The sequence below is a fragment of the Ranitomeya variabilis genome, chromosome 1 (genome assembly GCF_051348905.1).
Source record: "Ranitomeya variabilis isolate aRanVar5 chromosome 1, aRanVar5.hap1, whole genome shotgun sequence".
Lineage (NCBI taxonomy): Eukaryota > Metazoa > Chordata > Amphibia > Anura > Dendrobatidae > Ranitomeya > Ranitomeya variabilis.
This window is the reverse complement of record NC_135232.1, coordinates 739,813,763-739,836,654: the sequence shown is the minus strand read 5'-3', so window position 1 is coordinate 739,836,654 and position 22,892 is coordinate 739,813,763. Positions and strand designations below refer to the sequence as shown.

At 42.9% G+C, this 22,892-nt stretch overlaps 2 protein-coding genes across 3 annotated transcripts in view; both read right to left on the bottom strand.

Moving 5' to 3' along the window:
- Nucleotides 1-3,582: 3,582 nt before the first annotated feature.
- Nucleotides 3,583-9,399, bottom strand: LOC143782031 (heat shock protein HSP 90-alpha). The gene is made up of 9 exons (XM_077269100.1): nt 9,267-9,399; nt 7,919-8,083; nt 7,471-7,837; nt 6,658-7,103; nt 5,975-6,140; nt 4,862-5,200; nt 4,407-4,675; nt 3,982-4,315; nt 3,583-3,875 (listed from the first exon to the last, which is right to left on the bottom strand). The coding sequence occupies exons 2-9, from the start codon at nt 8,081-8,083 to the stop codon at nt 3,766-3,768; spliced, it is 2,196 nt and encodes a 731-aa protein (XP_077125215.1). The 5' UTR covers nt 9,267-9,399; the 3' UTR covers nt 3,583-3,765.
- Nucleotides 9,400-15,621: 6,222 nt separating this feature from the next.
- LOC143782037 (heat shock protein HSP 90-alpha-like) overlaps nt 15,622-22,892 on the bottom strand; it is a 56,055-nt gene continuing 48,784 nt past the window's right edge. For both annotated transcript variants that reach the window (XM_077269123.1, XM_077269113.1), the window contains exons 6-11: nt 19,557-19,722; nt 19,246-19,436; nt 18,957-19,104; nt 18,604-18,872; nt 17,892-18,225; nt 15,622-15,982 (exon numbers count right to left, since the gene is read on the bottom strand). In XM_077269123.1, the coding sequence (XP_077125238.1) occupies nt 15,873-15,982; nt 17,892-18,225; nt 18,604-18,872; nt 18,957-19,104; nt 19,246-19,436; nt 19,557-19,722 (1,218 nt within the window). In that variant the 3' untranslated portion in view covers nt 15,622-15,872. The remainder of the gene's footprint in view (nt 15,983-17,891; nt 18,226-18,603; nt 18,873-18,956; nt 19,105-19,245; nt 19,437-19,556; nt 19,723-22,892) is intronic.

Here is a 22,892-nt window from a genome sequence, read left to right as displayed (position 1 = left end):
TCAAAAAGTCAAATGGCGCTCCTTCCCTTCCGAGCCTTGCCGTGCGCCAAAACAGTGGTTTACCCACACATATGAAGTATAGGTGTACTCAGGAGAAATTGCCCAACAAAATTTATGATCCATTTTATCCTGTAGCCCATGTGAAAATGAAAAAAAATTGAGGCTAAAAGAAGTATTTTTTCATTTTTACGGATCAATTTGTGAAGCACCTGGGGGTTCAAAGTGCTCACTATGCATCTAGATAAGTTCCTTGAGGTGTCTAGTTTCCAAAATGGTGTCACTTGTGGGGGAGCACCAATGTTTAGGCACACAGGGGCTCGCCAAACGCGACATGGTGTCCGCTAACAATTGGAGCTAATTTTTCATTCAAAATACAAATGGCGCTATTTCCCTTCCGAGCCCTGCCATGCACCCAAACAGTGGTTTACCCCCACATGTGAGGTATCGGTGTATTCAGGAGAAATTGCCCAACAAATTTTAGGATCCATTTTATCATGTTGCCTATGTGAAAATGAAAACAAATTGAGGCTAAAAGAATTTTTTTGTGAAAAAAAAAAGTACTTTTTCATTTTTACAGATCAATTTGTGAAGCACCTGGGGGTTCAAAGTGCTCATTATGCAGCTAGATAAGTTCCTTAGTGGGTCTAGTTTCCAAAATGGGGTCACTTGTGGGGGAGCGCCAATCTTTAGTCACACAGGGGCTCTCCAAACGCGATATGGTGTCCGCTAAAGATTGGAGCCAATTTTTCATTCAAAAAGTCAAATGGCGCTCCTTCCCTTCCGAGCCCTGTCGTGCGCTCAAACAGTGGTTCTCCCCACATATGGGGTATCAGTGTGCTCAGGACAAATTGGACAACTTTCGGGGTCCAGTTTCTCCTTTTACCCTTGGTAAAATAAAAAAATTGTTGCTGAAAGATCATTTTTGTGACTAAAAAGTTAAATGTTCATTTTTTCCTTCCATGTTGCTTCTGCTGCTGTGAAACACCTAAAGGGTTAATAAACTTCCTGAATGTGGTTTTGAGCACCTTGAGGGGTGCAGTTTTTAGAATGGTGTCACTTTTGGGTATTTTCAGCCATATAGACCCCTCAAACTGACTTCAAATGTGAGGTGGTCCCTAAAAAAAAATGGTTTTGTAAATTTTGTTGTAAAATTGAGAAATCGCTGGTCAAATTTTAACCCTTATAACTTCCTAGCAAAAAAAAAAATAATTTGTTTCCAAAATTGTGCTGATGTTAATTAGACATGTGGGAAATGTTATTTATTAACTATTTTGCGTCACATAACTCTGGTTTAACAGAATAAAAATTCAAAATTTGAAAATTGCTAAATTTTCAAAGTTTTCGCCAAATTTGTTTTTTTCACAAGTAAACGCAAAAATTATCGACGTAAATTTACTACTAACATGAAGCCCAATATGTCACTCAGAATCGCAAGGATCCGTTGAAGCATTCTTCAGTTATTACCTCATAAAGGGACACTGGTCAGAATTCCAAAAAATGGCCAGGTCATTAAGGTCAAAATAGGCTGGGTCATGAAGGGGTTAAAATGAATGTAACCGACAACCTGAGATTTTGGAGGCGCTGTTTCTGAAAGAACAAAGGTTTGTCTTACCATCCAGGACACTCCCTTTAATGTGGATCTGGCACCAGATTACTTTGGCCACCCAAATGCTTCACCGTGTAGTCTACAGTAGAACCGCACTCATCACGTGACCACCTCATCGGCCAAGCAGTACATTGGTGTAGTGTGGATTTTGGGAGTTGTAGTAGGTCAGGGAATTGATTGCCAATTTCCAGGAGCAGCAATATAATACTGGATGCAGCAGGGGGCGCTCCAATCCCCCAGACCTGGAGTCTTACATCTTGTTTGCAGCAGCCCGACTTGATTGTTATGAAAACAGTGTAATCAGAGGTGGGGCACCGGTACTACAACCCTCATCCTTTACTCACCCGGTCGTTATCAGGACAATCTCTTTACACCTGGTTGAGGCAAATTGTGATCCAACTGCAATGTTTCCTAGTATCTGCTATAAACTGCCTGGATATAAAGCAGCCACGAGTCTCAGCATGTCTCCATCTGCTTGGTGCAGATTCTTCCCCATCTTCGTGCTCCATGATGGATGTACACATCCCGATTGCAACGTGCCGCTTCTGTACCAGAACGTTCAGTTGTAGAAACCAGACTGATATGCAGACCGGGGCTCCTGCTACCACCTGGGTTCTTGCCGATCCTGGTCATTTAGGCTATGTGCACACGTTGCGGATTCGCAGCAGTTTTCCATGCGGTGTACAGTACCATGTAAACATGTGGAAAACCAAATCCGTAGTGCACATGCTGCGGAAAATACCGCGCGGAAAAGCTGTGTTGTTTTATTCCGCAGCGTTTTACACCTGCTCCATAATAGGAATCCACAGGTGTAAAAACTCAGGTGAAATCCGCAGGTAAAACGCAATGCAATTTACCTGCGGATTTTTCAGAATCTGCACAGAAATATCCGCACACGAATCGGCAACGTGTGCACATAGACTTATACTCTCCCCCACCCTGATAGGAAGCCATCAGTAGGGACAGCAATACATTTGGAGTTTGACAGCTCCCTGTCAACCCAGCAGCTGCCCTGTAGGGCAAAGACACAGGATGCCGATGGGTAGCCAAGGTAACCCGAAGCATGACCACAGCCTCTGGGTCTCTCATATGCTATGGCAAATCAAATCCTTCCAGAGGTGGGTGGTACTGGGCGGCCAGAATTCAGGCAGAGGATAGACTATTGGGGTACTGCTGTGTATTTCTTATGCCATCTTAAAATCACATGTTCAAGTTCAGAAAACAGATACAAATTAAAAAAAGCCGGTTCACTGCAGTGGTCAGAGCTCTGCTGGCTGCTGTTAGAGGATAGCTGAACAGCCATCATCTGCAGCTCATAAGCCTGAATCAAAGTCAGGGCCCAATGTGTGTCAGGAAGTTGTTAAAGACCATCTAGTCTCATGCCGAATTTACACACCATGTGTTACAGTCCCCAGAGAAGCACAGATCGGCTGCAAGTTCCTTGGCTTCTGCTTGACAGCTTTTTGTAAGCTGGTAGGATCGGCTCAGAAGACCAATATGTGTTTGTGGATTGGAGCATGGTGAAAGTGCTCTTTTTTGGTAGAAATCCTCTATGAACCCACTACAGGAAGGCTGGATTCTGACGAGCCCAGAACTGATGCAACCAGCGACTTTATGCATATACTGGCAGTTTACATTTGTTAGTCTACGTTCACATTAGCGTTCGGCGCCGCAGCGTCGCCGCATGCGTCATGCACCCCTATATTTAACATGGGGGCGCATGGACATGCGTTGTGCTGCGTTTTGCGACGCATGCGTTTTTGGCCGCAAGCGTTGGGCGCAGAGAACGCAGCAAGTTGCTTTTTTTTGCGTCCAACTTTCGGCGAAACAAAACGCAGCGTTTTGTTGCGTTTGTTTGCGTTGTGTCACCGACGCACAACGCAAATGTGAACGTAGCCCAAAACCTACGTATCAGACCCTTGGTTCAGCCATCAGTATGTGGTCTTCCTGCAATGACCTTGAGAGAACACCCTGACTTATTATTACATCCTTTTTTATTATTTTTAACAGAACAAAGTAATTTTAACAAAGACAGACAACATCCAAAAAATAAATATATCTCATAATGCAGGTGGTGGAAATGCTGCACATGGTACAAAAACCTAACTGGTGAGTATAGAACTTGTTGAGGGTAGTGATGGAGGGAGTTGACGACTGATTCAGTCAACCTCTTCCATTCGGGAGGAGTCTTCATCTCCTTCCAGAGGGGGCATCTCCTCAGTGGCAGGGGGCGTCAGCTCCTCCGTGACCACGTCGTCCTCGTCGATACCTGCGGGATCAGATCAAAAGTTTACAGCAAGGCCTCTACTGATCAGAGGAAATCCCTCTACACATTACAGAATCAAGAAAAAAAAAAAAAAAAAAAAAACCCTCACCAAGGCCAAGTTTTATCATCCTGTAGATGCGGTTGGCATGTGTCTGCGGGTCTTCCAGGCTAAAGCCTGATGACAGGAGGGCGGTTTCGAAGAGCAGAATTACCAGATCCTTCACAGACTTGTCATTCTTGTCGGCATCTGCTTTCTGCCTCAATGTTTCAACAATGGAATGGTCTGGGTTAATTTCTAGATGCTTTTTGGCTGCCATGTAGCCCATAGTGGAGTTGTCCCTCAGTGCCTGGGCCTTCATGATACGCTCCATGTTGGCAGTCCAGCCGTACGTACTGGTTACGATGCAGCAGGGCGATGTTACTAGTCTGTTGGACACTACTACCTAAAAAACAAATGAGACTCAGAAGAATTAGAAATTGCAACCAGTGACAGCCCAGAAGCCCCAGACAACCACAAAAGTGTCAGATACTAACCTTCTCTACTTTCTTTTCCAGGATGTCCTTCATGATTTTGCACAGATTCTCAAACTTTGCCTTCTTCTCCTCCTGCCTCTTTTTCTCTTCCTCATCTTCCGGGAGCTCCAGCCCTTCCTTGGTGACAGAGACAAGGGTCTTGCCCTCAAACTCTTTCAGTTGCTGGACACAGTATTCATCAATCGGCTCGATCATGTAGATAACCTCCAGGCCATGCTTCCTGAGCCGCTCCACGAAGGCCGAGTGGGCAACCTGCTCTTTAGTCTCACCTGGAGAGAGAGGAAGGTTTGGTCACAGTGAACTTGCACAGGCTGCAATGAATTAGATGCCATCCTTATTCTGTGAAAGTGAAATGCTTCTACTAAATGCATAGATGGGGGAGGGGAAAGTGTGTATTGCAAGCCAAGTTGAGAAACAGGTATGCGAATACCCCCTTACAGAGCAAGCCCCCACACCTGTGATGTAGTAGATGTGCTTCTGGTTCTCCTTCATCCGGGTGCAGTAGTCTTTCAGGGACACCATTTCGTCCCCGGACGCAGATGTGTAGTACCGCAGGAGTTCGGAAAGTTTGTTGCGGTTTTGAGAGTCTTCGTGAATCCCAAGCTTTACATTTTTGGAGAATTGTTCATAGAGCTTCTTATAGTTTTCTTTGTCCTCAGACAGTTGTGTGAAAAGCTCCAAACATTTCTTCACCAGGTTCTTACGGATCACCTTCAGGATCTTGCTTTGCTGCAGCATCTCTCTAGAGATGTTCAGGGGGAGATCTTCTGAGTCCACCACGCCTCTGATGAAGTCTACAAGATGAATAATGGATTACTACCCCTTTATAAACCACCACACACACTGCTGCCTGCATCACCAGTTTCCCTTGTCGCCTATGGGGGTCAGTCACATGACAACTCGTCAAACAATTCTCATAGCTTCTTTCCAGCTCAGACAATGCCCATGCTGTTTGCGTGTAGTGCTCATGTGACTTGACCCACCAGATGAGGAGACATGGGCAGAGTTTGTTGTTTTTTTTTGTTTTTTTTTTTTTTTTGGGGGGGGGGGGCATCCCATAGAAAAGCACACACTTTTGGCACATTGTGTTTGTGCTGAAAACACCAAACCTCCCACGGCTTTTACACGAATCATGGTCCAGAAAGCCGGCGGGGGAGGGGAGCGGTAGCCTGCGGCTGTGACCCTCACCCTCCTCGCTGAATATGAATATGCACTCCATGCCTATGGGAGTGGAGACGTGTGCATATTCATTACCTTAATGAGCGGTACCATGTGACTGCTGAGCACAGGAAGAGCTGCCGCACCGGGACAACAGAGATGCAGGGACGTTCAGCGACGGCTCGAGGAGGATGGGGGGAACCAAGCCATGCATAAAAGCATGAGACAGGGAGCCGAGCCATGCATACAACAGGGGGAGCCACACAGCAGGGCAGGGATGAGGGGACATTACATACCCGGCTTATACTCGAGTCAATAAGCTTACCCAGTTTCCCATGGCAAACTTAGGTTCCTGAGCTTATACTCTAGTATATATGGTACTTGAGAGGCCACCATAATATTTCACTTACTCAGATATTCCGGGATCAGCTCCTCGCAGTTGTCCATGATGAAGACCCTCCGCACATACAGCTTGATGTTGTTCTTTTTCTTCCTGTTCTCAAACAAGTCAAAAGGTGCTCGTCTGGGCACAAACAGGAGAGCTCTGAACTCAAGCTGCCCCTCCACAGAGAAGTGCTGGAAACAGAAAGCGACAGACATTAGCATTTAGGGAGGAGACAGGACATGAGATAGAGATATAGATTACATACATGCAGATCTTATACACACACACACACACTCATCTCTAAAGTAGCTTAGGCCTCTTTCGCAATCCGTCAGTTTGGGCAAAAAAAAAAAAAAAAAAAAAAAAAAACAGATCCTGCAAATGTGCTTGCAGGATGCGTTTTTTGCCCATAGACTTGTATTAGCGACGGATGGCCACACGTTGCATCCGTCGTGCTTTTGCAGACCGTCGTCACAATGAAAAAAAAAGTTGAATGTAGCTTTTTTTTTTGGGATGTCGCGTCCGCCATTTACGACTGCGTGCGGAACTCCACCCAGGATGTAGACTGGGCAGCGGATGCGTTGAAAAACTGAATCCTCTGCCCACATCATGCATTATTTTCACAACGTCCGTCGTTACAGCACATAGCGACGGACCCGTACCGACGGAAGTGAGAAAGAGGCCTTAGAAGAGACCATCACCACTCACTTTCACAGCCAGGTGGTCTTCCCAGTCATTGGTGAGACTCTTGTAGAACTCGCCATACTCCTCATTTGTGATGTAATCTGGGTTTCGGGTCCAGATAGGTTTGGTTTTGTTTAACTCTTCTTGGTCAATGTATTTTTCCTTTATCTTTTTCTTCTTCTTCTTGTCTCCTTCCTTCTTATCTTCATCCTCATCAGAGCCTACGTCTTCTATCTCAGGCTTCTCCTCAGCCTTTTCTTCCTCATCCTCTTTCTTCTCTTCTTTTTCCTCCTCGGCTTCATCATCGCTGACCTCCTTATCACGCTCCTTCTCCACAAAGAGTGTAATTGGGTAGCCGATGAACTGGGAATGTTTCTTGACGATCTCCTTGATCCTCCTTTCTTCAAAATAATCAGATTGGTCCTCCTTTAGGTGCAGGATAACTTTGGTACCACGGCCCAGGGGCTCACCTGAAAGGGACCATTAATTATTATTAGGCAGCGATGCTACGCTTGATTACAAAGCTCACCTTCACACATCAGATGTCCGGACTGGCTGTGGTGGTGGGGGGAATGTCTTTTGACAGAAGCTCCGTAATCTGACAGGTAAATTTGTGCAAAGACCCACGTAAAGTGTGTATATGGCCCGTAAGTGTTGGATGTGTGAAGACCTTAGGTTGTGTTCACATGATGCCACCCCAGATGTGAATCAGCAAAATGCACTTTAACACTTGGTTTGTAAAATATACCTGATTATCTGTGCGGTTATGCAGAAAAGCTACCAACACTGTTTTTGTATGCACAGTGGTCACATCAGACACAGCTCTTGTATACTTACTATTATCTACTCGGACTGTGAAGGATCCTCCAGCTGAGGACTCCCAGGCATACTGCTCATCATCATTGTGCTTGGTGATCACCGTCACCTTCTCAGCTACAAGGTAGGCAGAGTAGAAGCCAACACCAAACTGACCAATCATAGAGATATCTGCCCCGGCCTGTAGAGCCTCCATGAAGGCTTTGGTCCCAGACTTAGCGATGGTCCCCAAGTTGTTGATGAGATCGGCTTTGGTCATACCAATGCCAGTGTCGATTATAGTCAGGGTGCGATCCTGCTTGTTAGGGATCAGGTCGATCTTCAGTTCCTTGCCCGAATCCAGTTTGCTGGGGTCTGTGAGACTCTCATAGCGGATTTTATCCAGAGCCTACAATAATGGTACTTGCTTTTAGAAAAGGTCGGCAGTGAGACACATATGGCAGGATGAAATGGATCTACGGGCACTTACATCAGAAGAGTTAGAAATTATTTCTCGCAGGAAGATCTCCTTGTTGGAATAGAAAGTGTTAATAATCAAGGACATAAGCTGAGCAATCTCAGCCTGGAAGGCAAAGGTCTCCACGTCTTCCTCCATCTGGTGGTCTGGACCTGTGCTCTGCACTTCTTCTGGCATCTATTGAGGAATGGAAAAACAAAAGCAAACGATAACAGGGGTTATAGTGCCAGCGAGAATCCTTACCCTTCTGATTGCAGCAAAACAAGGATCTTTCTAGATGCAATGAAGAGTGCCACCTACTGGCAAGACCTGGTTACTGCAAGCTTCTAGAAGCTACCAGCATCATCGCCCATACACCCCCACCCCCGTGATCCTATAGGGGTTAATGCAGATTATTCCAGGAAGGTTCTGGATGACAATTCAATCCGGCACCAAAACCTTTGTAAAGATCGCAGATGCTACAGACAAGGAATCCATGATCCGCATCCTTTGGAATTAAAATGAATGATGACGATATGTACATCACCAGGCTTCTTCACATCTGCCGGGCAGGACAGACCACCACATAGCACCGTGCCAAAAGCTGGCAGACCCCATTGTGAGTGGTAGCATCACAACAACCTCAGGAACACACACACACACAAATAAATATATATATATATATATATATATATATATATATATATATATATATATATATATATATATATATATATATATATATATATATATATATATATATATATATATATATATATATATACTCTCTCAAATGCACAAACAAAAAACAAAGCCGAGCCAACTCAGAGTTGGAAGGGCCAGTGCCGAGAAAACAGATTTAAAGGGACACACATCTACCACCTCTAGGCCCAGCAAATACCTGAGATCCTCTCAACTACGGGCACAATGCAGACCGCCTAGTCTCTATATTGAGGGACCCCCACTATAGTACAATGTATCACAGACAACGAGCCCATTATAACTATGACAACCTTCTGGGACTTATAGTTCTACCCAACCCCAGAATACAAAACCGTGCTATAGTACACAGTATATCACAATGAGCCCACTATATACAGGAAGTCAGCTAGCACTACAACTCCCAGCAAACCCTTATGTACATGATCATCAAGCACTTCTACTCCCAACGATGCCCAGCAAGTAAAACCAGCCAAACCAATGACAACCTGCTGGCACTTTTAGTTCTACCAACCCCAGGATACAAAACACTTCTATATAAAGTCTAGGCCAGGGCTGTTGCCCACAAAGGATACAGGAGAATTACTAGCCGCTCAGGGCAACTAAGGCAGAGAAGGGGTGTATATCGTGGCACTGGCTAGGCTGTGACAGAACACCTCACCGTGTTTGGTCCGGTATAACCGTTCAGCCTCCGGTCACAACCGCCTGCCGTCTGTGGTGACTGTCACTCACTGATGCGCAGAAAGCGCGTCACCACTTTTTTATACCACCGCCCACCCTTCACTGACCACGCCCACAGCTGACAGAAACGTAGAACCTTACGGATTTTTTCCCGGGCAGGAGAACCGCGATTTTAGCAACAACCAATCACAGAGTAGGCTGCTGAGATCGTCCCTCCCCTTCTACTGTCGGTTACAGGAGGAGGCAGAACAACTGTGGAAAACACTAGAAGGAGCTGGAGCCACGTGCTGGTTACCATGGCAACAAGGGAAGCAGCGATGGCTGCTCAAGTGGATGTGGATGCAGCTGCTACACTATCCTGAGACTGAGGAAAAATTCACTTACAGATTTCCACTTATGTTTTTTCTCCTTCTGCCCACAGTCAACTGTTCTATATGATAGGATTAAACACATTTCCTCCTGACTCGCCACACACACACATAAACGATCTGGGTTCACATTAGCGTATCTGTGCGCAGCGTATGATCCGCATGCATCATGCGTACAAATCTAACATGGTGTACACAGGGACATCAACGTCAACTATTGCGCAATCATGCGGATGAGTGCGTTAAAAACATTACTTTCTATGGGAACGCATCGGTACGCAATGACATGCGTACTTCGCGTATGTCCAGAAAATGATGTCACCGCCTACACCATGCGCATAAAAAACCCACACACATGCCAAAATGCATTTAAACGCATGCATACACAAGCGTTTTTGTTTGCATCATGCGCAAGATGCGGAGGCGTAAAAATGCTTTCGCATGCGTTTTGGCATGCGCTTGCGCATGCAGATAATATGCTGTGCACAGAAACGCTAATGTGAACCTAGCCTCAGGTTGACACGTACGTTCTGACAGAAAAATCGGATGCAACATGTTCGACCTTTCGCCTGAGAAGGACCCTCGTGTGTTCTGACTGAAAAATCAGTTCCAACTTGTCCGACCCTTGTCTCAGATGTACACTCGTGCGTTCTGACTGAAAAATCAGTTCCAACATGTCGGACCCTTGTCTCACATGCACGCTCTTGCACTGTGAAAAAATCAGTTCCAACATGGACGACACCTCGCCTCAGATGTACACTCTCGCACTCTTGACTGAAAAATCGGTTACCAACATGGACGACCCCTCGCCTCAGATGAACGCACATATATCTGACAGGAAAATCGGATCCAACATGACCAACCTCTCAACTCAGATGAACACGCATATGTTTTAACTGAAAAATCGGATTCAACATGTCTGACCCCTCGTCTTAGGTGTACGCTCCAGCGCTGTGAATGAAAAATCAGATCCAACATGTCCAACCCCTTTCCTCAGATGGACGTTCTTGCGTTCTGACTGAAAAATCGGTTTTAACATGGATGACTCCTTGCCTCAGATGAACGAGTTTATGTTTTGACTTAAAAATCAGATCTATCATGTCCAGGCCTTGCCTCAGATGAATGCGTTTAAATTTTGAGTGAAAAATCAGATCTAACATGTCCGACCTCTGTTCTCAGATGAACACACGTATGTTCTGACTGAAAAATCAGATCCAACATATCTGCCACTCTCTTCAGATGAACGCTTGTACGTTCAGACTGAAAAATAGGATCTAACATGTCCAACCCCTTGTCTCAGATGGACGCCTGTATGTTCTGAGTGAAATATCAGATCCTACATGTCTGATCCTTCACCTCAGATGAATGCTCGTGCATTCTGACTGAAAAATTGGATCCAACATGACCGACACCTCGCCTCAGATGGACGCTTGTGCAGTCTGACTGAAAAATTGGATCCAACATGTCCGACCCTCACCTCAGATGAATGTGTGTATGTTCGCCATGCCAGGGTGACACTGAGTGATTCAGTGTTACCTAAAGGCTTCCAGCTCGTATATTAGGCGTGTTTGCACTTGTGTGAATCATGTGTCAATTCTCGTCATGATGACAAAGGCTAACCCTGAAGACACCAGAATTGAGGAGGAGAAGGTAAAGAGTTTTTCATTACTGGCTGATATCACAGGTTATTAACACTGGCATTGATATGTCTTGGACCAGGGTGGTCTAGATCAGTGGTCCCAAACCTTTTTTGCACCAGGGACTGACTTCAAGCAAGACCATTTTTCCATGGCCCAGCAGGGCGGGGTGGGGGTGGGGCAGGGGTAAGGGGCTTTGGTCATATGGGGGCAGGGTATATATAATATGATGGCCCAACATGTAATCCTCTATATATAGTATGATGGTTCCACCTGTAATCCCCATACAACTCTGCAGATAATATAATGGTTCCACACATGTAATCCCCCATATATATAGCCGCAGAGCACACTGTCAGTGTTTAGTGCTGGTCTGCTGCGGTGCCACATACCGGCAAAAAAAAAACCAAAGACCCGGTCCTGGTCCGATGATCAGTGGTTGGGGACTCCTGGTCTAGATGACTGAGCCCAACATCTTTTTGTAACCAGGCATAGGGGAAAAATTATGGAGTCACTCAATTCTGAGGAAAAAATTATGGAATCATGAAAAACAAACAAAAAAACACTCCAACACATCACTAGTATTTTGTTGCACCACCTCTGGCTTTTATAACAGCTTGCAGTCTCTGAGGCATGGACTTAATGAGTGTCAAACAGTACTCTTCATCAATCTGGCTCCAACTTTCTCTGATTCCTGTTGCCAGATCAGCTTTTCAGGTTGGAGCATTGTCATGGACCATTTTCTTCAACTTCCACCAAAGATTTTCAATTGGATTGAGATCTGGACTATTTGCTGGCCATGACATTGACCTTATGTGTCTTTTTTTCAAGGAATGTTTTCATAGTTTTTGCTCTATGGCAGAATGCATTATCATCTTGAAAAATGATTTCATCATCCCCAAACATTCTTTCAATTGATGGGATAAGAAAAGTGTCCAAAATATCAACATAAACTTGTGCATTTATTGAAGATGTAATGACAGCCATCTCCCAAGAGCCTTAACCTGACATGCAGCCCCATATCATCAATGACTATGGAAATTTGCATGTTCTCTTCAGGCAGTCATCTTTATAAATCTCATTGGAACTGCACCAAACAAAAGTTCCAGCATCATCACCTTGCCCAATGCAGATTCGTGATTCATCACTGAATATGACTTTCATCCAGTCATCCACAGTCCACGGTTGCTTTTCCTTAGCCCATTGTAACCTTGTTTTTTACAGTTTAGGTGTTAATGATGGCTTTCGCTTAGCTTTTCTGCATGTAAATCCCATTTCCTTAAGATGGTTTCTTACAGTTCGGTCACAGACGTTGACTCCAGTTTCCACCCATTCGTTCCTCATTTGTTTAGTTGTGCATTTCCTGTTTTGGAGACATATTGCTTTAAGTTTACGGTCTTGACGCTTTGATGTCTTCCTTGGTCTACCAGTATGTTTGCCTTTAACAACCTTCCCATGTTGTTTGTATTTGGTCCAGATTTTAGACACAGCTGACTGTGAACAACCAACGTCTTTTGCAACATTGTGTGATTTACCCTATTTTAAGAGTTTGATAATCCTCTCCTTTCTTTCAATTGACATCTCTCGTGTTGGAGCCATGATTCATGTCAGTCCACTTGGTGCAACAGCTCTCAAAGGTGTGATGATCCCTCCTTTTTAGATGCAGACTAACGAGCAGATCTAATTTGATGCAGGTGTTAGTTTTGGGAATTAAAATTTACAGGGTGAATCCATAATTCTTTCCTCAGAATTGAGTGACTCCATAATTTTCCCCTATGTTTGGTTAAAGGGCCACTGTCACCCCCCCCAGCCGTTATAAACTAAAAGAGCCACCTTGTGCAGCAGTAATGCTGCAGTCTAACAAGGTGGCTCTTTTAGTTTTTGATTCATTTATTACCTCAATAAAGCGTTTTAAAAATTGGCCACAAATACCAGATATTGTACCTGGAGGCGGTCCGAAGCGTCCTCTATCAATCTCCCAACTGCCGTCACTCTTCTCTTCAGGGGCGATGGTCGCCGCCCCCTTCGCGCTGTTGCTTCTTAAATCCGGCGCCTGCGCTGTGCGTGCCTGCCTGGGGCAGGCGCAGTCTTCATTGTCAGTCACAGCTCAGACGCAGGGTGCCTGACTGCGCCTGTGCGGGCAGTGCGGCCACCCTGTTCCTGAATCCCCGCCCCGCACTGTGTTATTCATTATGCACAGTGCGGGGCTGGGGTTCCTGGGCATGCGCACTGCGCTTATCAGATGCTCCCCCGGTCCCCCGCCTTCCAGCGTTGTTCTTTGTGGCTGTTCAAAACGTCGGCAATGAAACCTGTATATTCCGGCAATGCTGGAAGGCGGGGGACCGGGGGAGCGTCTGACAAGCGCAGTGCGCATGCCCAGGAACCCCAGCCCCGCACTGTGCATAATGAATAACACAGTGTGGGCCCCAGGCAGGCACGCACAGCGCAGGCGCCGGATTTAAGAAGCAACAGCGCGAAGGGGGCGGCGACATCGCCCCTGAAGAGAAGAGTGACGGCAGTTGGGAGATTGATAGAGGACGATTCGGACTGCCTCCAGATACAATATCTGGTATTTGTGGCCAATTTTTAAAACGCTTTATTGAGGTAATAAATGAATCAAAAACTAAAAGAGCCACCTTGTTAGACTGCAGCATTACTGCTGCACAAGGTGGCTCTTTTAGTTTATAACGGCTGGGGGGGGGTGACAGTGGCCCTTTAAAAAAAGTAACCATTACTGACTACCACATTTTTTGTTCTTGATGTCTTTTAGTGTTTCTTAACCCCTTCATGACATGCCCCGTACTAGTACGGCGCATGTCGTGTCTCCCCCTTTGATGAGGGCTCCGGCGGTGAGCCCATATCAAAGCTGCAACATGTCAGCTGTTTTGTACAGCTGACATGTGCGCGCAATAGCGGCAGGTGGAATTGCGATCCACCTGCCGCCATTAACCAGTTAAACGCCGCTGACAGTGGTGTCCTGCCCTATAAACATAAGGCATCGGCTTATCTCACCGGAGATAAGGATCGAGCAGATGAAATCCAACTGCCCTATCCTTCCCTGGCCTGACATATGCTGCCGAAGATAAATAGGGAGCCCCCCGTACACAGCAGGTGGTCTGCTGGTCCTGTTGGAATTGGCGGTTTGGCTATTGAATGTGTATGGGCAGGTGAGAACATGAACTTGATTGGAGGGGGTCAATTTATGTGAAAATTTCTGTACAATATCCTAGTAATGCTTTTCTGTTTACAGCTCTTATGCAGACCTGTGTGTATCCATGGTTACAGACTACAAAGACCCGTTGTCTGATTCTGCTGTTATGTCTTACTCAACTGCAATCTTCCTGAGAAATTAAACAATCTCTGTGTTCAGTGCCATGTTAGTATTATTAACAGTTTATCGGGCTTCCCGGCTTTACTCCTCAGTTTCATGCCCGTTTTTCACATACGTGTTTTATCTGCATTTTTCACTTGTATCCATTATTGTCCAGGCAGCAATTCACATGTATGTGTCTTTTTGCGGACCGACTAGTCCACAGAAAAATAGAGACATGTCCATTTTTATTCCAAGTGACAAATCAAAATCACCCATACAAGTCTATGGGTCAGAATCATGAATAAAAATCTATAGGTATGCCACCTGTGTGAAGTCTGAGTACAGTCCCTTTTTAACAGTGTAATGGATAGGACAAGCTTTGGTATTTTTCTTTTTTAAGCACAAGAAAATCACTGATTAATCTCTGAAACTGATACAATGATCAAACACTGATGCAATCTGATTCAAACACTGATGAAATCTGATCTGAAAGACTGACAAAAATGTTATCTGACATATTGATGAAAATCTGAACCATAACACTGATGAAATTGATACAAAACATTGATGAAAATCTGATCTGAAACACTGAAAATCTAAATCAAAAGACTAATTAAAGTCTAAGACTAACATTTTAAAATGACCAGATAATTGATTGCCTTATATGATTTTGTGGTCCCATATACTCAGAATGTCTAACTATGACATCATTGGGGTGTAGTATGACATCATAGGGAGAAAACGGATACCAAAGCAGTTATTGGGAAGGTCATGTTGTTATTGGGGTGTTGCATGACATCAAAGCGGAAAAAAGGGGATCTCGATACAATGACTAGTAGCATGGAGTACCCAGAAAGTCTGAGTATGGGGTCATGAAAGTGTCATATGACATCACAATGAGAAAAAGAATCTCAATGCAATAACTGGAAAGGCCAGAGCATAATGTCATTTGGGTATGGTGTTACAAAATAGCTAGAAAAATGCATCTAACCTATACACTGACAAATCATGACAAAACTGACGCTTAATCCTTTTATTAATAAAATAACCGTACATTTTACGAAAAAGTGCAAGTCACCTTAAGGCAGAAGATAGCTTCAACATTAATCCAAGTCACTCATCAAACAGCTCAGAAGTGACTAGTAATAGAGTTATTACCGCTCCAACTATGTATAACAAGATAGGAGATAGTGAAGTTTTCTCTGACGTCTGTAAGACACGGTAGTATAAGCGTATTCACAGAGGAACATAGGACACTTTTATTGCTCTCAGTCCACTTCTTCCATCCTGGATGTGTCCTCATCGCCCTCTAGTGGAGGCAACTCTTCCAGGACTGGACTTGAGAAGTCCTCCTGAGTGACATCCTCTTCATCAATCCCTGAGAGCAAAAGTGAAAGAGTCTAATAAAATTGTAGGTCACCGTGTATGTACACCACACCACTGTATGCATGATCTTAGTACTATGACACTACTGTTTGCCTTATCCCTATATTGTGACACCACTGTTTGCCTTATCCCTGTACTGTGACATCACAGTATGCATTTTCTCTGTTCTTTGATATCAGTGTTTACATTATTTCTGTACTGTAACATCATTGTATGGGTTATTCTTGTCCTGTGACATCTGTGTTATTCCAGTACTGTGATATCACTTTGTGCATTATCCGTGTATGGTTACTGTGTAAATGATCCTGTACTTTGACATCACTAATATCTGTATTTTCTGTGTCATCACTATGTATGTTATTCGTGTACTGTGGCTTCACAGTGTGTGTTATCCCTGTATTGTGACATTGCTGTGCGCATTATCATTATACTGTCAGTGTCACATCACCATGTGCACTGTAATATCTTCCGTGTTTATTATTCCTGTACTGAGACATCACTATAGGCATTAGCCGTGTACTGTGACATCACTGTGTGCATTATCCCTGTATTGTGACATCACTGTGTGCATTATCCCTGTATTGTGACATCACTGTGTGCATTATCCCTGTAATGTGACACCACTGTGTGCATCATCCCTGAATTGTGACATCACTGTGTGCATCATCCCTGTATTGTGACATCACTGTGTGAATTATTAATGTATTGTGACATCACTGTGTGCTCTGGCACTAGATATCAGAGGTCAGACCATCTGAGTGCCCATCTTTTATTGATGGACAACAACTCATAACTGATATTAACCCCTTCACGACATGTGCCGTACATGTACGGCGCATGTCGTGTCCTTCCCTTTGATGTAGGCTTCGGCGCTGAATGCACATCTTTCCTGGCACATCAACGATCCACCAGCGGCTGTTAACTCGTTAAATGTCGCTGTCGGCGCTCATAGCAAGTGATCATTTCTGCTACACACAGGCGATCTGATCATCGCTTGTGTGTAGCAGAGGCAACCGGGTTATCACAGCTTCTAGTTTCCCATGGATACTATTGAAGCAAGTGAAAAGTAAAAAAAAGTTTTTAAAAATATTAAAAAAACTAAAAAGTTCAAACCACCCCCCTTTTGCCCCATTCAAAATAAAACAATTAAAAAAATACACATATTTGGTATCACAGCGTTTGGAATCACCGGATCTATCAAGCTATAAAAATAATTAATCCAATCGGTAAACGGCATAGCGAAAAAAGTCAAAATGCCAGAATTAATAATAATAATAATAATAATAATAATAATAACGATTTTTTTGGTCACCGCAACATTGCACTAAAATGCAATAATGGGCGACCAAAAGATCGTATCCTCACCAAAATGGTATCAATAAAAATGTCAGCTTGGCACGCAAAAAATTAGTTCTCACTCAACCTGAGATCACGAAAAATGGAGACACTACGGGTCTCAGAAAATTACGCAAGCTTTGGATTTTTTTCACCATTTAAATAAAAAAAATGTAGACATGTTTGCTATCTACGAACTCATGATGACCTGGAGAACTATAATTGTAGGTCAGTTTTAGCAGTTGATGAACATGGTAAAAAAAAATCCAAAAAACAGTTGTGGAATTACACTTTTTTTTGCAACTTCACCTTACTTGGAATTTTTTTCCCGTTTTTGAGTACTTGACATATTAAACATAGTGGTGTCGTTCAAAAGTACACCTCGGTCCGCAAAAAGCAAGCCCTCACATGGCCATATTGATGGAAAAATAAAAAAGTTATGGCTCTGGGAAGAAGGGGGGCGAAAAACAGAAAAGCAAAAACAAAAAAGTGCTGCAGCGTGAAGGGGTTAAAAGACCTTAAGATAATGGTTCCAGCTAATGAGATGCCGAAAGTTAGGGTCTTACCTAGGCCAAGTTTGATCATCCTGTAGATGCGGTTTGCATGTGTCTGCGGATCTTCCAAGGTGAAACCGGACGACAGGAGGGCAGTTTCATACAGAAGGGTAACCAGATCTTTAACAGACTTTTCATTCTTGTCGGCCTCTGCTTTTTGCCTCAACAGTTCTATGATCGGATGTTCACAGTTGATTTCTAGATGCTTTTTTGCTGTCATGTAGCCCATTGTGGAGTTGTCCCGTAGAGTCTGGGCCTTCATGATACGCTCCATATTGGCAGACCACCCATAGGTGCTGGTCACGATGCAACATGGGGACTCAACCAGTCTGTTTGAGATGACCACCTGAGCACAATGAACATGCAAGTTACAATCTATAATTTTTTTTATTTTTTTTTTGGGGGGGGGGAAATCTTCTAAAGTACCCTCTTCACAAGAAATTATTGACAAACTGGCTTTGCATGAATCCTATGAACAAAAATTGGCGTTACTGAATGGCTGTTTTCCTTCCTTTTTGAAAAAATGGTCTCGCTGGCTGGAAATATTTCCATAAGAATTTAATGTATTTATTGTTTTGTTATTTTATTTTATTCTATTTTTATTTTTATGCTTCATGAATGTTTCATGTCATTGCATTTGTGTTAACCTTGCTCTCTCTATGTCTTGTTTTGGTTGAAAATGTTAATAAAGTTGTTTGGAAAAACAAAGTCCAAGGAGGCCTACCTTTTCCACCTTCTTGTTGAGAATGTCCTTTATAGTCTTGCAGAGATCTTCAAATTTAGTTTTGATTTCCTCCTGCTTCTTCTTCTCTTCTTCATCCTCTGGAAGCTCCAACCCTTCCTTGGTTACCGAGACCAAAGTCTTTCCATCAAACTCCTTGAGCTGTTGAACACAGTATTCGTCAATGGGCTCAGTCATGTAGATCACTTCTAGACCGCGTTTTTGGAGACTTTCTACAAAAGCGGAATGGGCCACTTGGTCTTTGGTCTCTCCTTCAAGGAACAAAACCAGATGATCATTAAGAAAGTTCAGAAGATGTGATGCCTGATATTAGACTTCAATAGGCCAGCTCTTACCTGTGATGTAGTAGATGTGTTTCTGGTTTTCCTTCATGCGAGATACATACTCGGCCAGAGAAATCATCTCATCTCCAGATGAGGAGGAGTGGTAACGTAGGAGCTCAGAAAGCTTCTTACGGTTCTGGTTATCTTCATGGACTCCAAGCTATAAAATTAGAAATATTAAATTCATAATTCAATACAAATGTCTTCTCTATTGACCATCTCCTCATTTGATAATCCATGGCTTTTGAAGAAAACTCTAAGAAGAAAGTTTCTGCAGGTCCTTGTCCTGGACTACACTTACCTTGATATTCTTGGAGAACTGCTCATAGAACTTCTTGTAGTTCTCTTTGTCCTCCGCCAGCTCGGTGAATAGTTCCAGACACTTCTTCACCATGTTCTTGCGGATGACTTTAAGGATTTTGCTCTGTTGAAGCATCTCACGGGAGATATTGAGAGGTAAGTCCTCAGAATCCACTACTCCCTTCATAAAATCTGAAGAAAATGTGAAGAAGGTCAGACCATAAGGTTTTTTAAGAACACGAAAAACACTGTATGTGTTCTGACAAAGAATGAAAACTATGAGGGGAACATTTTATATGTATAACAACGTACTTAGGAAATCCGGGATCAGCTCCTCGCAATTATCCATGATGAAGACTCTCCGTACGTACAGCTTAATATTGTTCTTCTTCTTCCTGGTCTCAAACAAATCAAATGAAGCCCGTCGGGGAACAAAAAGAAGGGCTCGAAATTCAAGCTGTCCTTCCACAGAGAAATGCTGGAAACAAGAAAAGGGGAACATCAGTTCAATGCGTAAAAGAGCATCACCAGTAATGGAGCACAGGTTTCATACTTGTGCAATAATTTATCTATTAAAATACTGTCCTATGTACCTGAATATAACTACTATAATACTGACCCCATGTACAAGAATATAACTACTATAATACTGCCCCTATGTACAAGAAAATTACTATAATACTGCTCTCTATGTATGAGAATATAACTACTATAACACTGGCCCTATGTACAAGAATATAATTACTATAATACTGTCCTATGTACAAGAATATAACTACTATAATACTGCCCCCTATGTACAAGAAAATAACTACTATAATACTGCCCCCTATGTACAAGAATATAACTACTATAATACTGCCCCTATGTACAAGAATATAACTACTATAATACTGCCCCTATGTACAAGAATATAACTACTATAATACTGCCCCATGTACAAGAATATAACTACTATAATACTGCCCCTATGTAGAAGAATATAACTACTATAATACTGCCCCATGTACAAGAATATAACTACTATAATACTGCCCCTATGTACAAGAATATAACTACTATAATACTGCTCCTATGTACAAGAATATAACTACTATAATACTGCCCCCGTGTACAAGAATATAACTACTATAATACTGCCCCTATGTACAAGAATATAACTACTATAATACTGCTCCTATGTACAAGAATATAACTACTGTAATACTGCCCCTATGTACAAGAATATAACTACTATAATACTGCCCCCATGTACAAGAATATAACTACTATAATACTGCCCCCATGTACAAGAATATAACTACTATAATACTGCTCCTATTTACAAGAATATAACTACTATAATACTGCCCCTATGTAGAAGAATATAACTACTATAATACTGCCCCATGTACAAGAATATAACTACTATAATACTGCTCCTATGTACAAGAATATAACTACTATAATACTGCCCCTATGTAGAAGAATATAACTACTATAATACTGACACCATGTACAAGAATATAACTACTATAATACTGCCTCCCATGTACAAGAATATAACTACCGTACTACAAGACTGTCCCCTATGTACAAGAATATAACTACTATAACACTGTCCCCTATGTACAAGGATATAACTACTGTAATACTGCCCCCTATGTACAAGACTATACCTACTATAATACTGCTCCCTATGTACAAGAATATAGCTACTATATTACTGCCCCCATGTACAAGAATATAACTACTATAATACTGCCCCCATGTACAAGAATATAACTACTATAATACTGCCCCTATGTACAAGAATATAACTACTATAATACTGCTCCTATGTACAACAATATAACTACTATAATACTGCCCCCATGTACAAGAATATAACTACTATAATACTGCCCCTATGTACAAGAATATAACTACTATAATACTGCTCCTATGTACAAGAATATAACTACTATAATACTGCCCCTATGTACAAGAATATAACTACTATAATACTGCCCCCATGTACAAGAATATAACTACTATAATACTGCCCCCTATGTACAAGAATATAGCTACTATAATACTGCCCCTATGTAGAAGAATATAACTACTATAATACTGCCCCTATGTACAAGAATATAACTACTATAATACTGCCCCCATGTACAAGAATATAACTACTATAATACTGCTCCTATTTACAAGAATATAACTACTATAATACTGCCCCTATGTAGAAGAATATAACTACTATAATACTGCCCCATGTACAAGAATATAACTACTATAATACTGCTCCTATGTACAAGAATATAACTACTATAATACTGCCCCTATGTAGAAGAATATAACTACTATAATACTGCCCTCATGTACAAGAATATAACTACTATAATACTGCCCCATGTACAAGAATATAACTACTATAAGACTGTCCCCTATGTACAAGAATATAACTACTATAAAACTGTCCCCTATGTACAAGGATATAACTACTGTAATACTGCCCCCTATGTACAAGAATATACCTACTATAATACTGCTCCCTATGTACAAGAATATAGCTACTATAATACTGCCCCCATGTACAAGAATATAACTACTATAATACTGCCCCCATGTACAAGAATATAACTACTATAATACTGCCTCCCATGTACAAGAATATAACTACCGTACTACAAGATTGTCCCCTATGTACAAGAATATAACTACTATAACACTGTCCCCTATGTACAAGGATATAACTACTGTAATACTGCCCCCTATGTACAAGAATATACCTACTATAATACTGCCCCTATGTAGAAGAATATAACTACTATAATACTGCCCCTATGTACAAGAATATAACTACTATAATACTGCCCCCTATGTACAAGTATATAACTACTATAATACTGCCCCCTATGTACAAGAATATAACTAGTATAACACTGTCCCCTATGTACAAGAATATAACTACTGTAATACTGCCCCCTATGTACAAGAATATAACTACTATAACACTGTCCCCTATGTACAAGAATATAACTACTGTAATACTGCCCCCATCTGCAAGAGTATAACTAATATAATACTGCCCCTATGTACAAGAATACAACTGCTATTATCCTGCTCAGTAGCTACCGGGGGGGGGGGTCACGGGGTGGTCGCCCCAGGCCCCGTGCTCTGAGGGGGCCCACCCAGAGCTACGCTATGTAACTATCGACGGGAACAGCACGCCGGTATAGTTACATTCTGCTGCTGGGCAGGGAGAATCAATCTCCCTGCACTGCCGCTATGGAGCCCCTGAGGAGCCGGGGGGACGGTGCCAGCAGTGGCCCCCCCCCCCGCCCGTCATCACAATGCAATTGTATCTGCTAGATACAGCTGACCGCATTGATGAGAGAAGGAGCGTTATGCTCCCTCCCCCATCATCCCCCTCTAAGTGTCGGACATCACTAATGGAGAAACTGACAGGGGTCGCGATGACGTCAGTACTCGGCGCCTGCTGTCTGGAGATGTGCGGGCGCTCAGAGCACCACCGGAACAAGGAGGAGAGGAGAGGTGAGTATTGTTTTTTTTTTTTAATCTGTGTGCATTGTACTATACAGGACTATGGGGAGAGCAATATACTATGCAGGCCTATGGGGAGTGCATTATACTATACAGGCCTTTGGGCAGGGCCGACAT

What these genes read in the sequence shown, in the direction of transcription:
- LOC143782031 (XM_077269100.1), bottom strand. Translation starts at nt 8,083, where the DNA reads ATGCCAGAAGAAGTGCAGAGCACAGGTCCAGACCACCAGATGGAGGAA. An exon ending in CACAGTCCGAGTAGATAATA is followed by an intron (nt 7,104 to 7,470) that starts GTAAGTATACAA and finishes GGTCCCTTTCAG; the next exon opens with GTGAGCCCCTGGGCCGTGGT. An exon ending in TGGAAAAGAAAGTAGAGAAG is followed by an intron (nt 4,316 to 4,406) that starts GTTAGTATCTGA and finishes TTTGTTTTTTAG; the next exon opens with GTAGTAGTGTCCAACAGACT.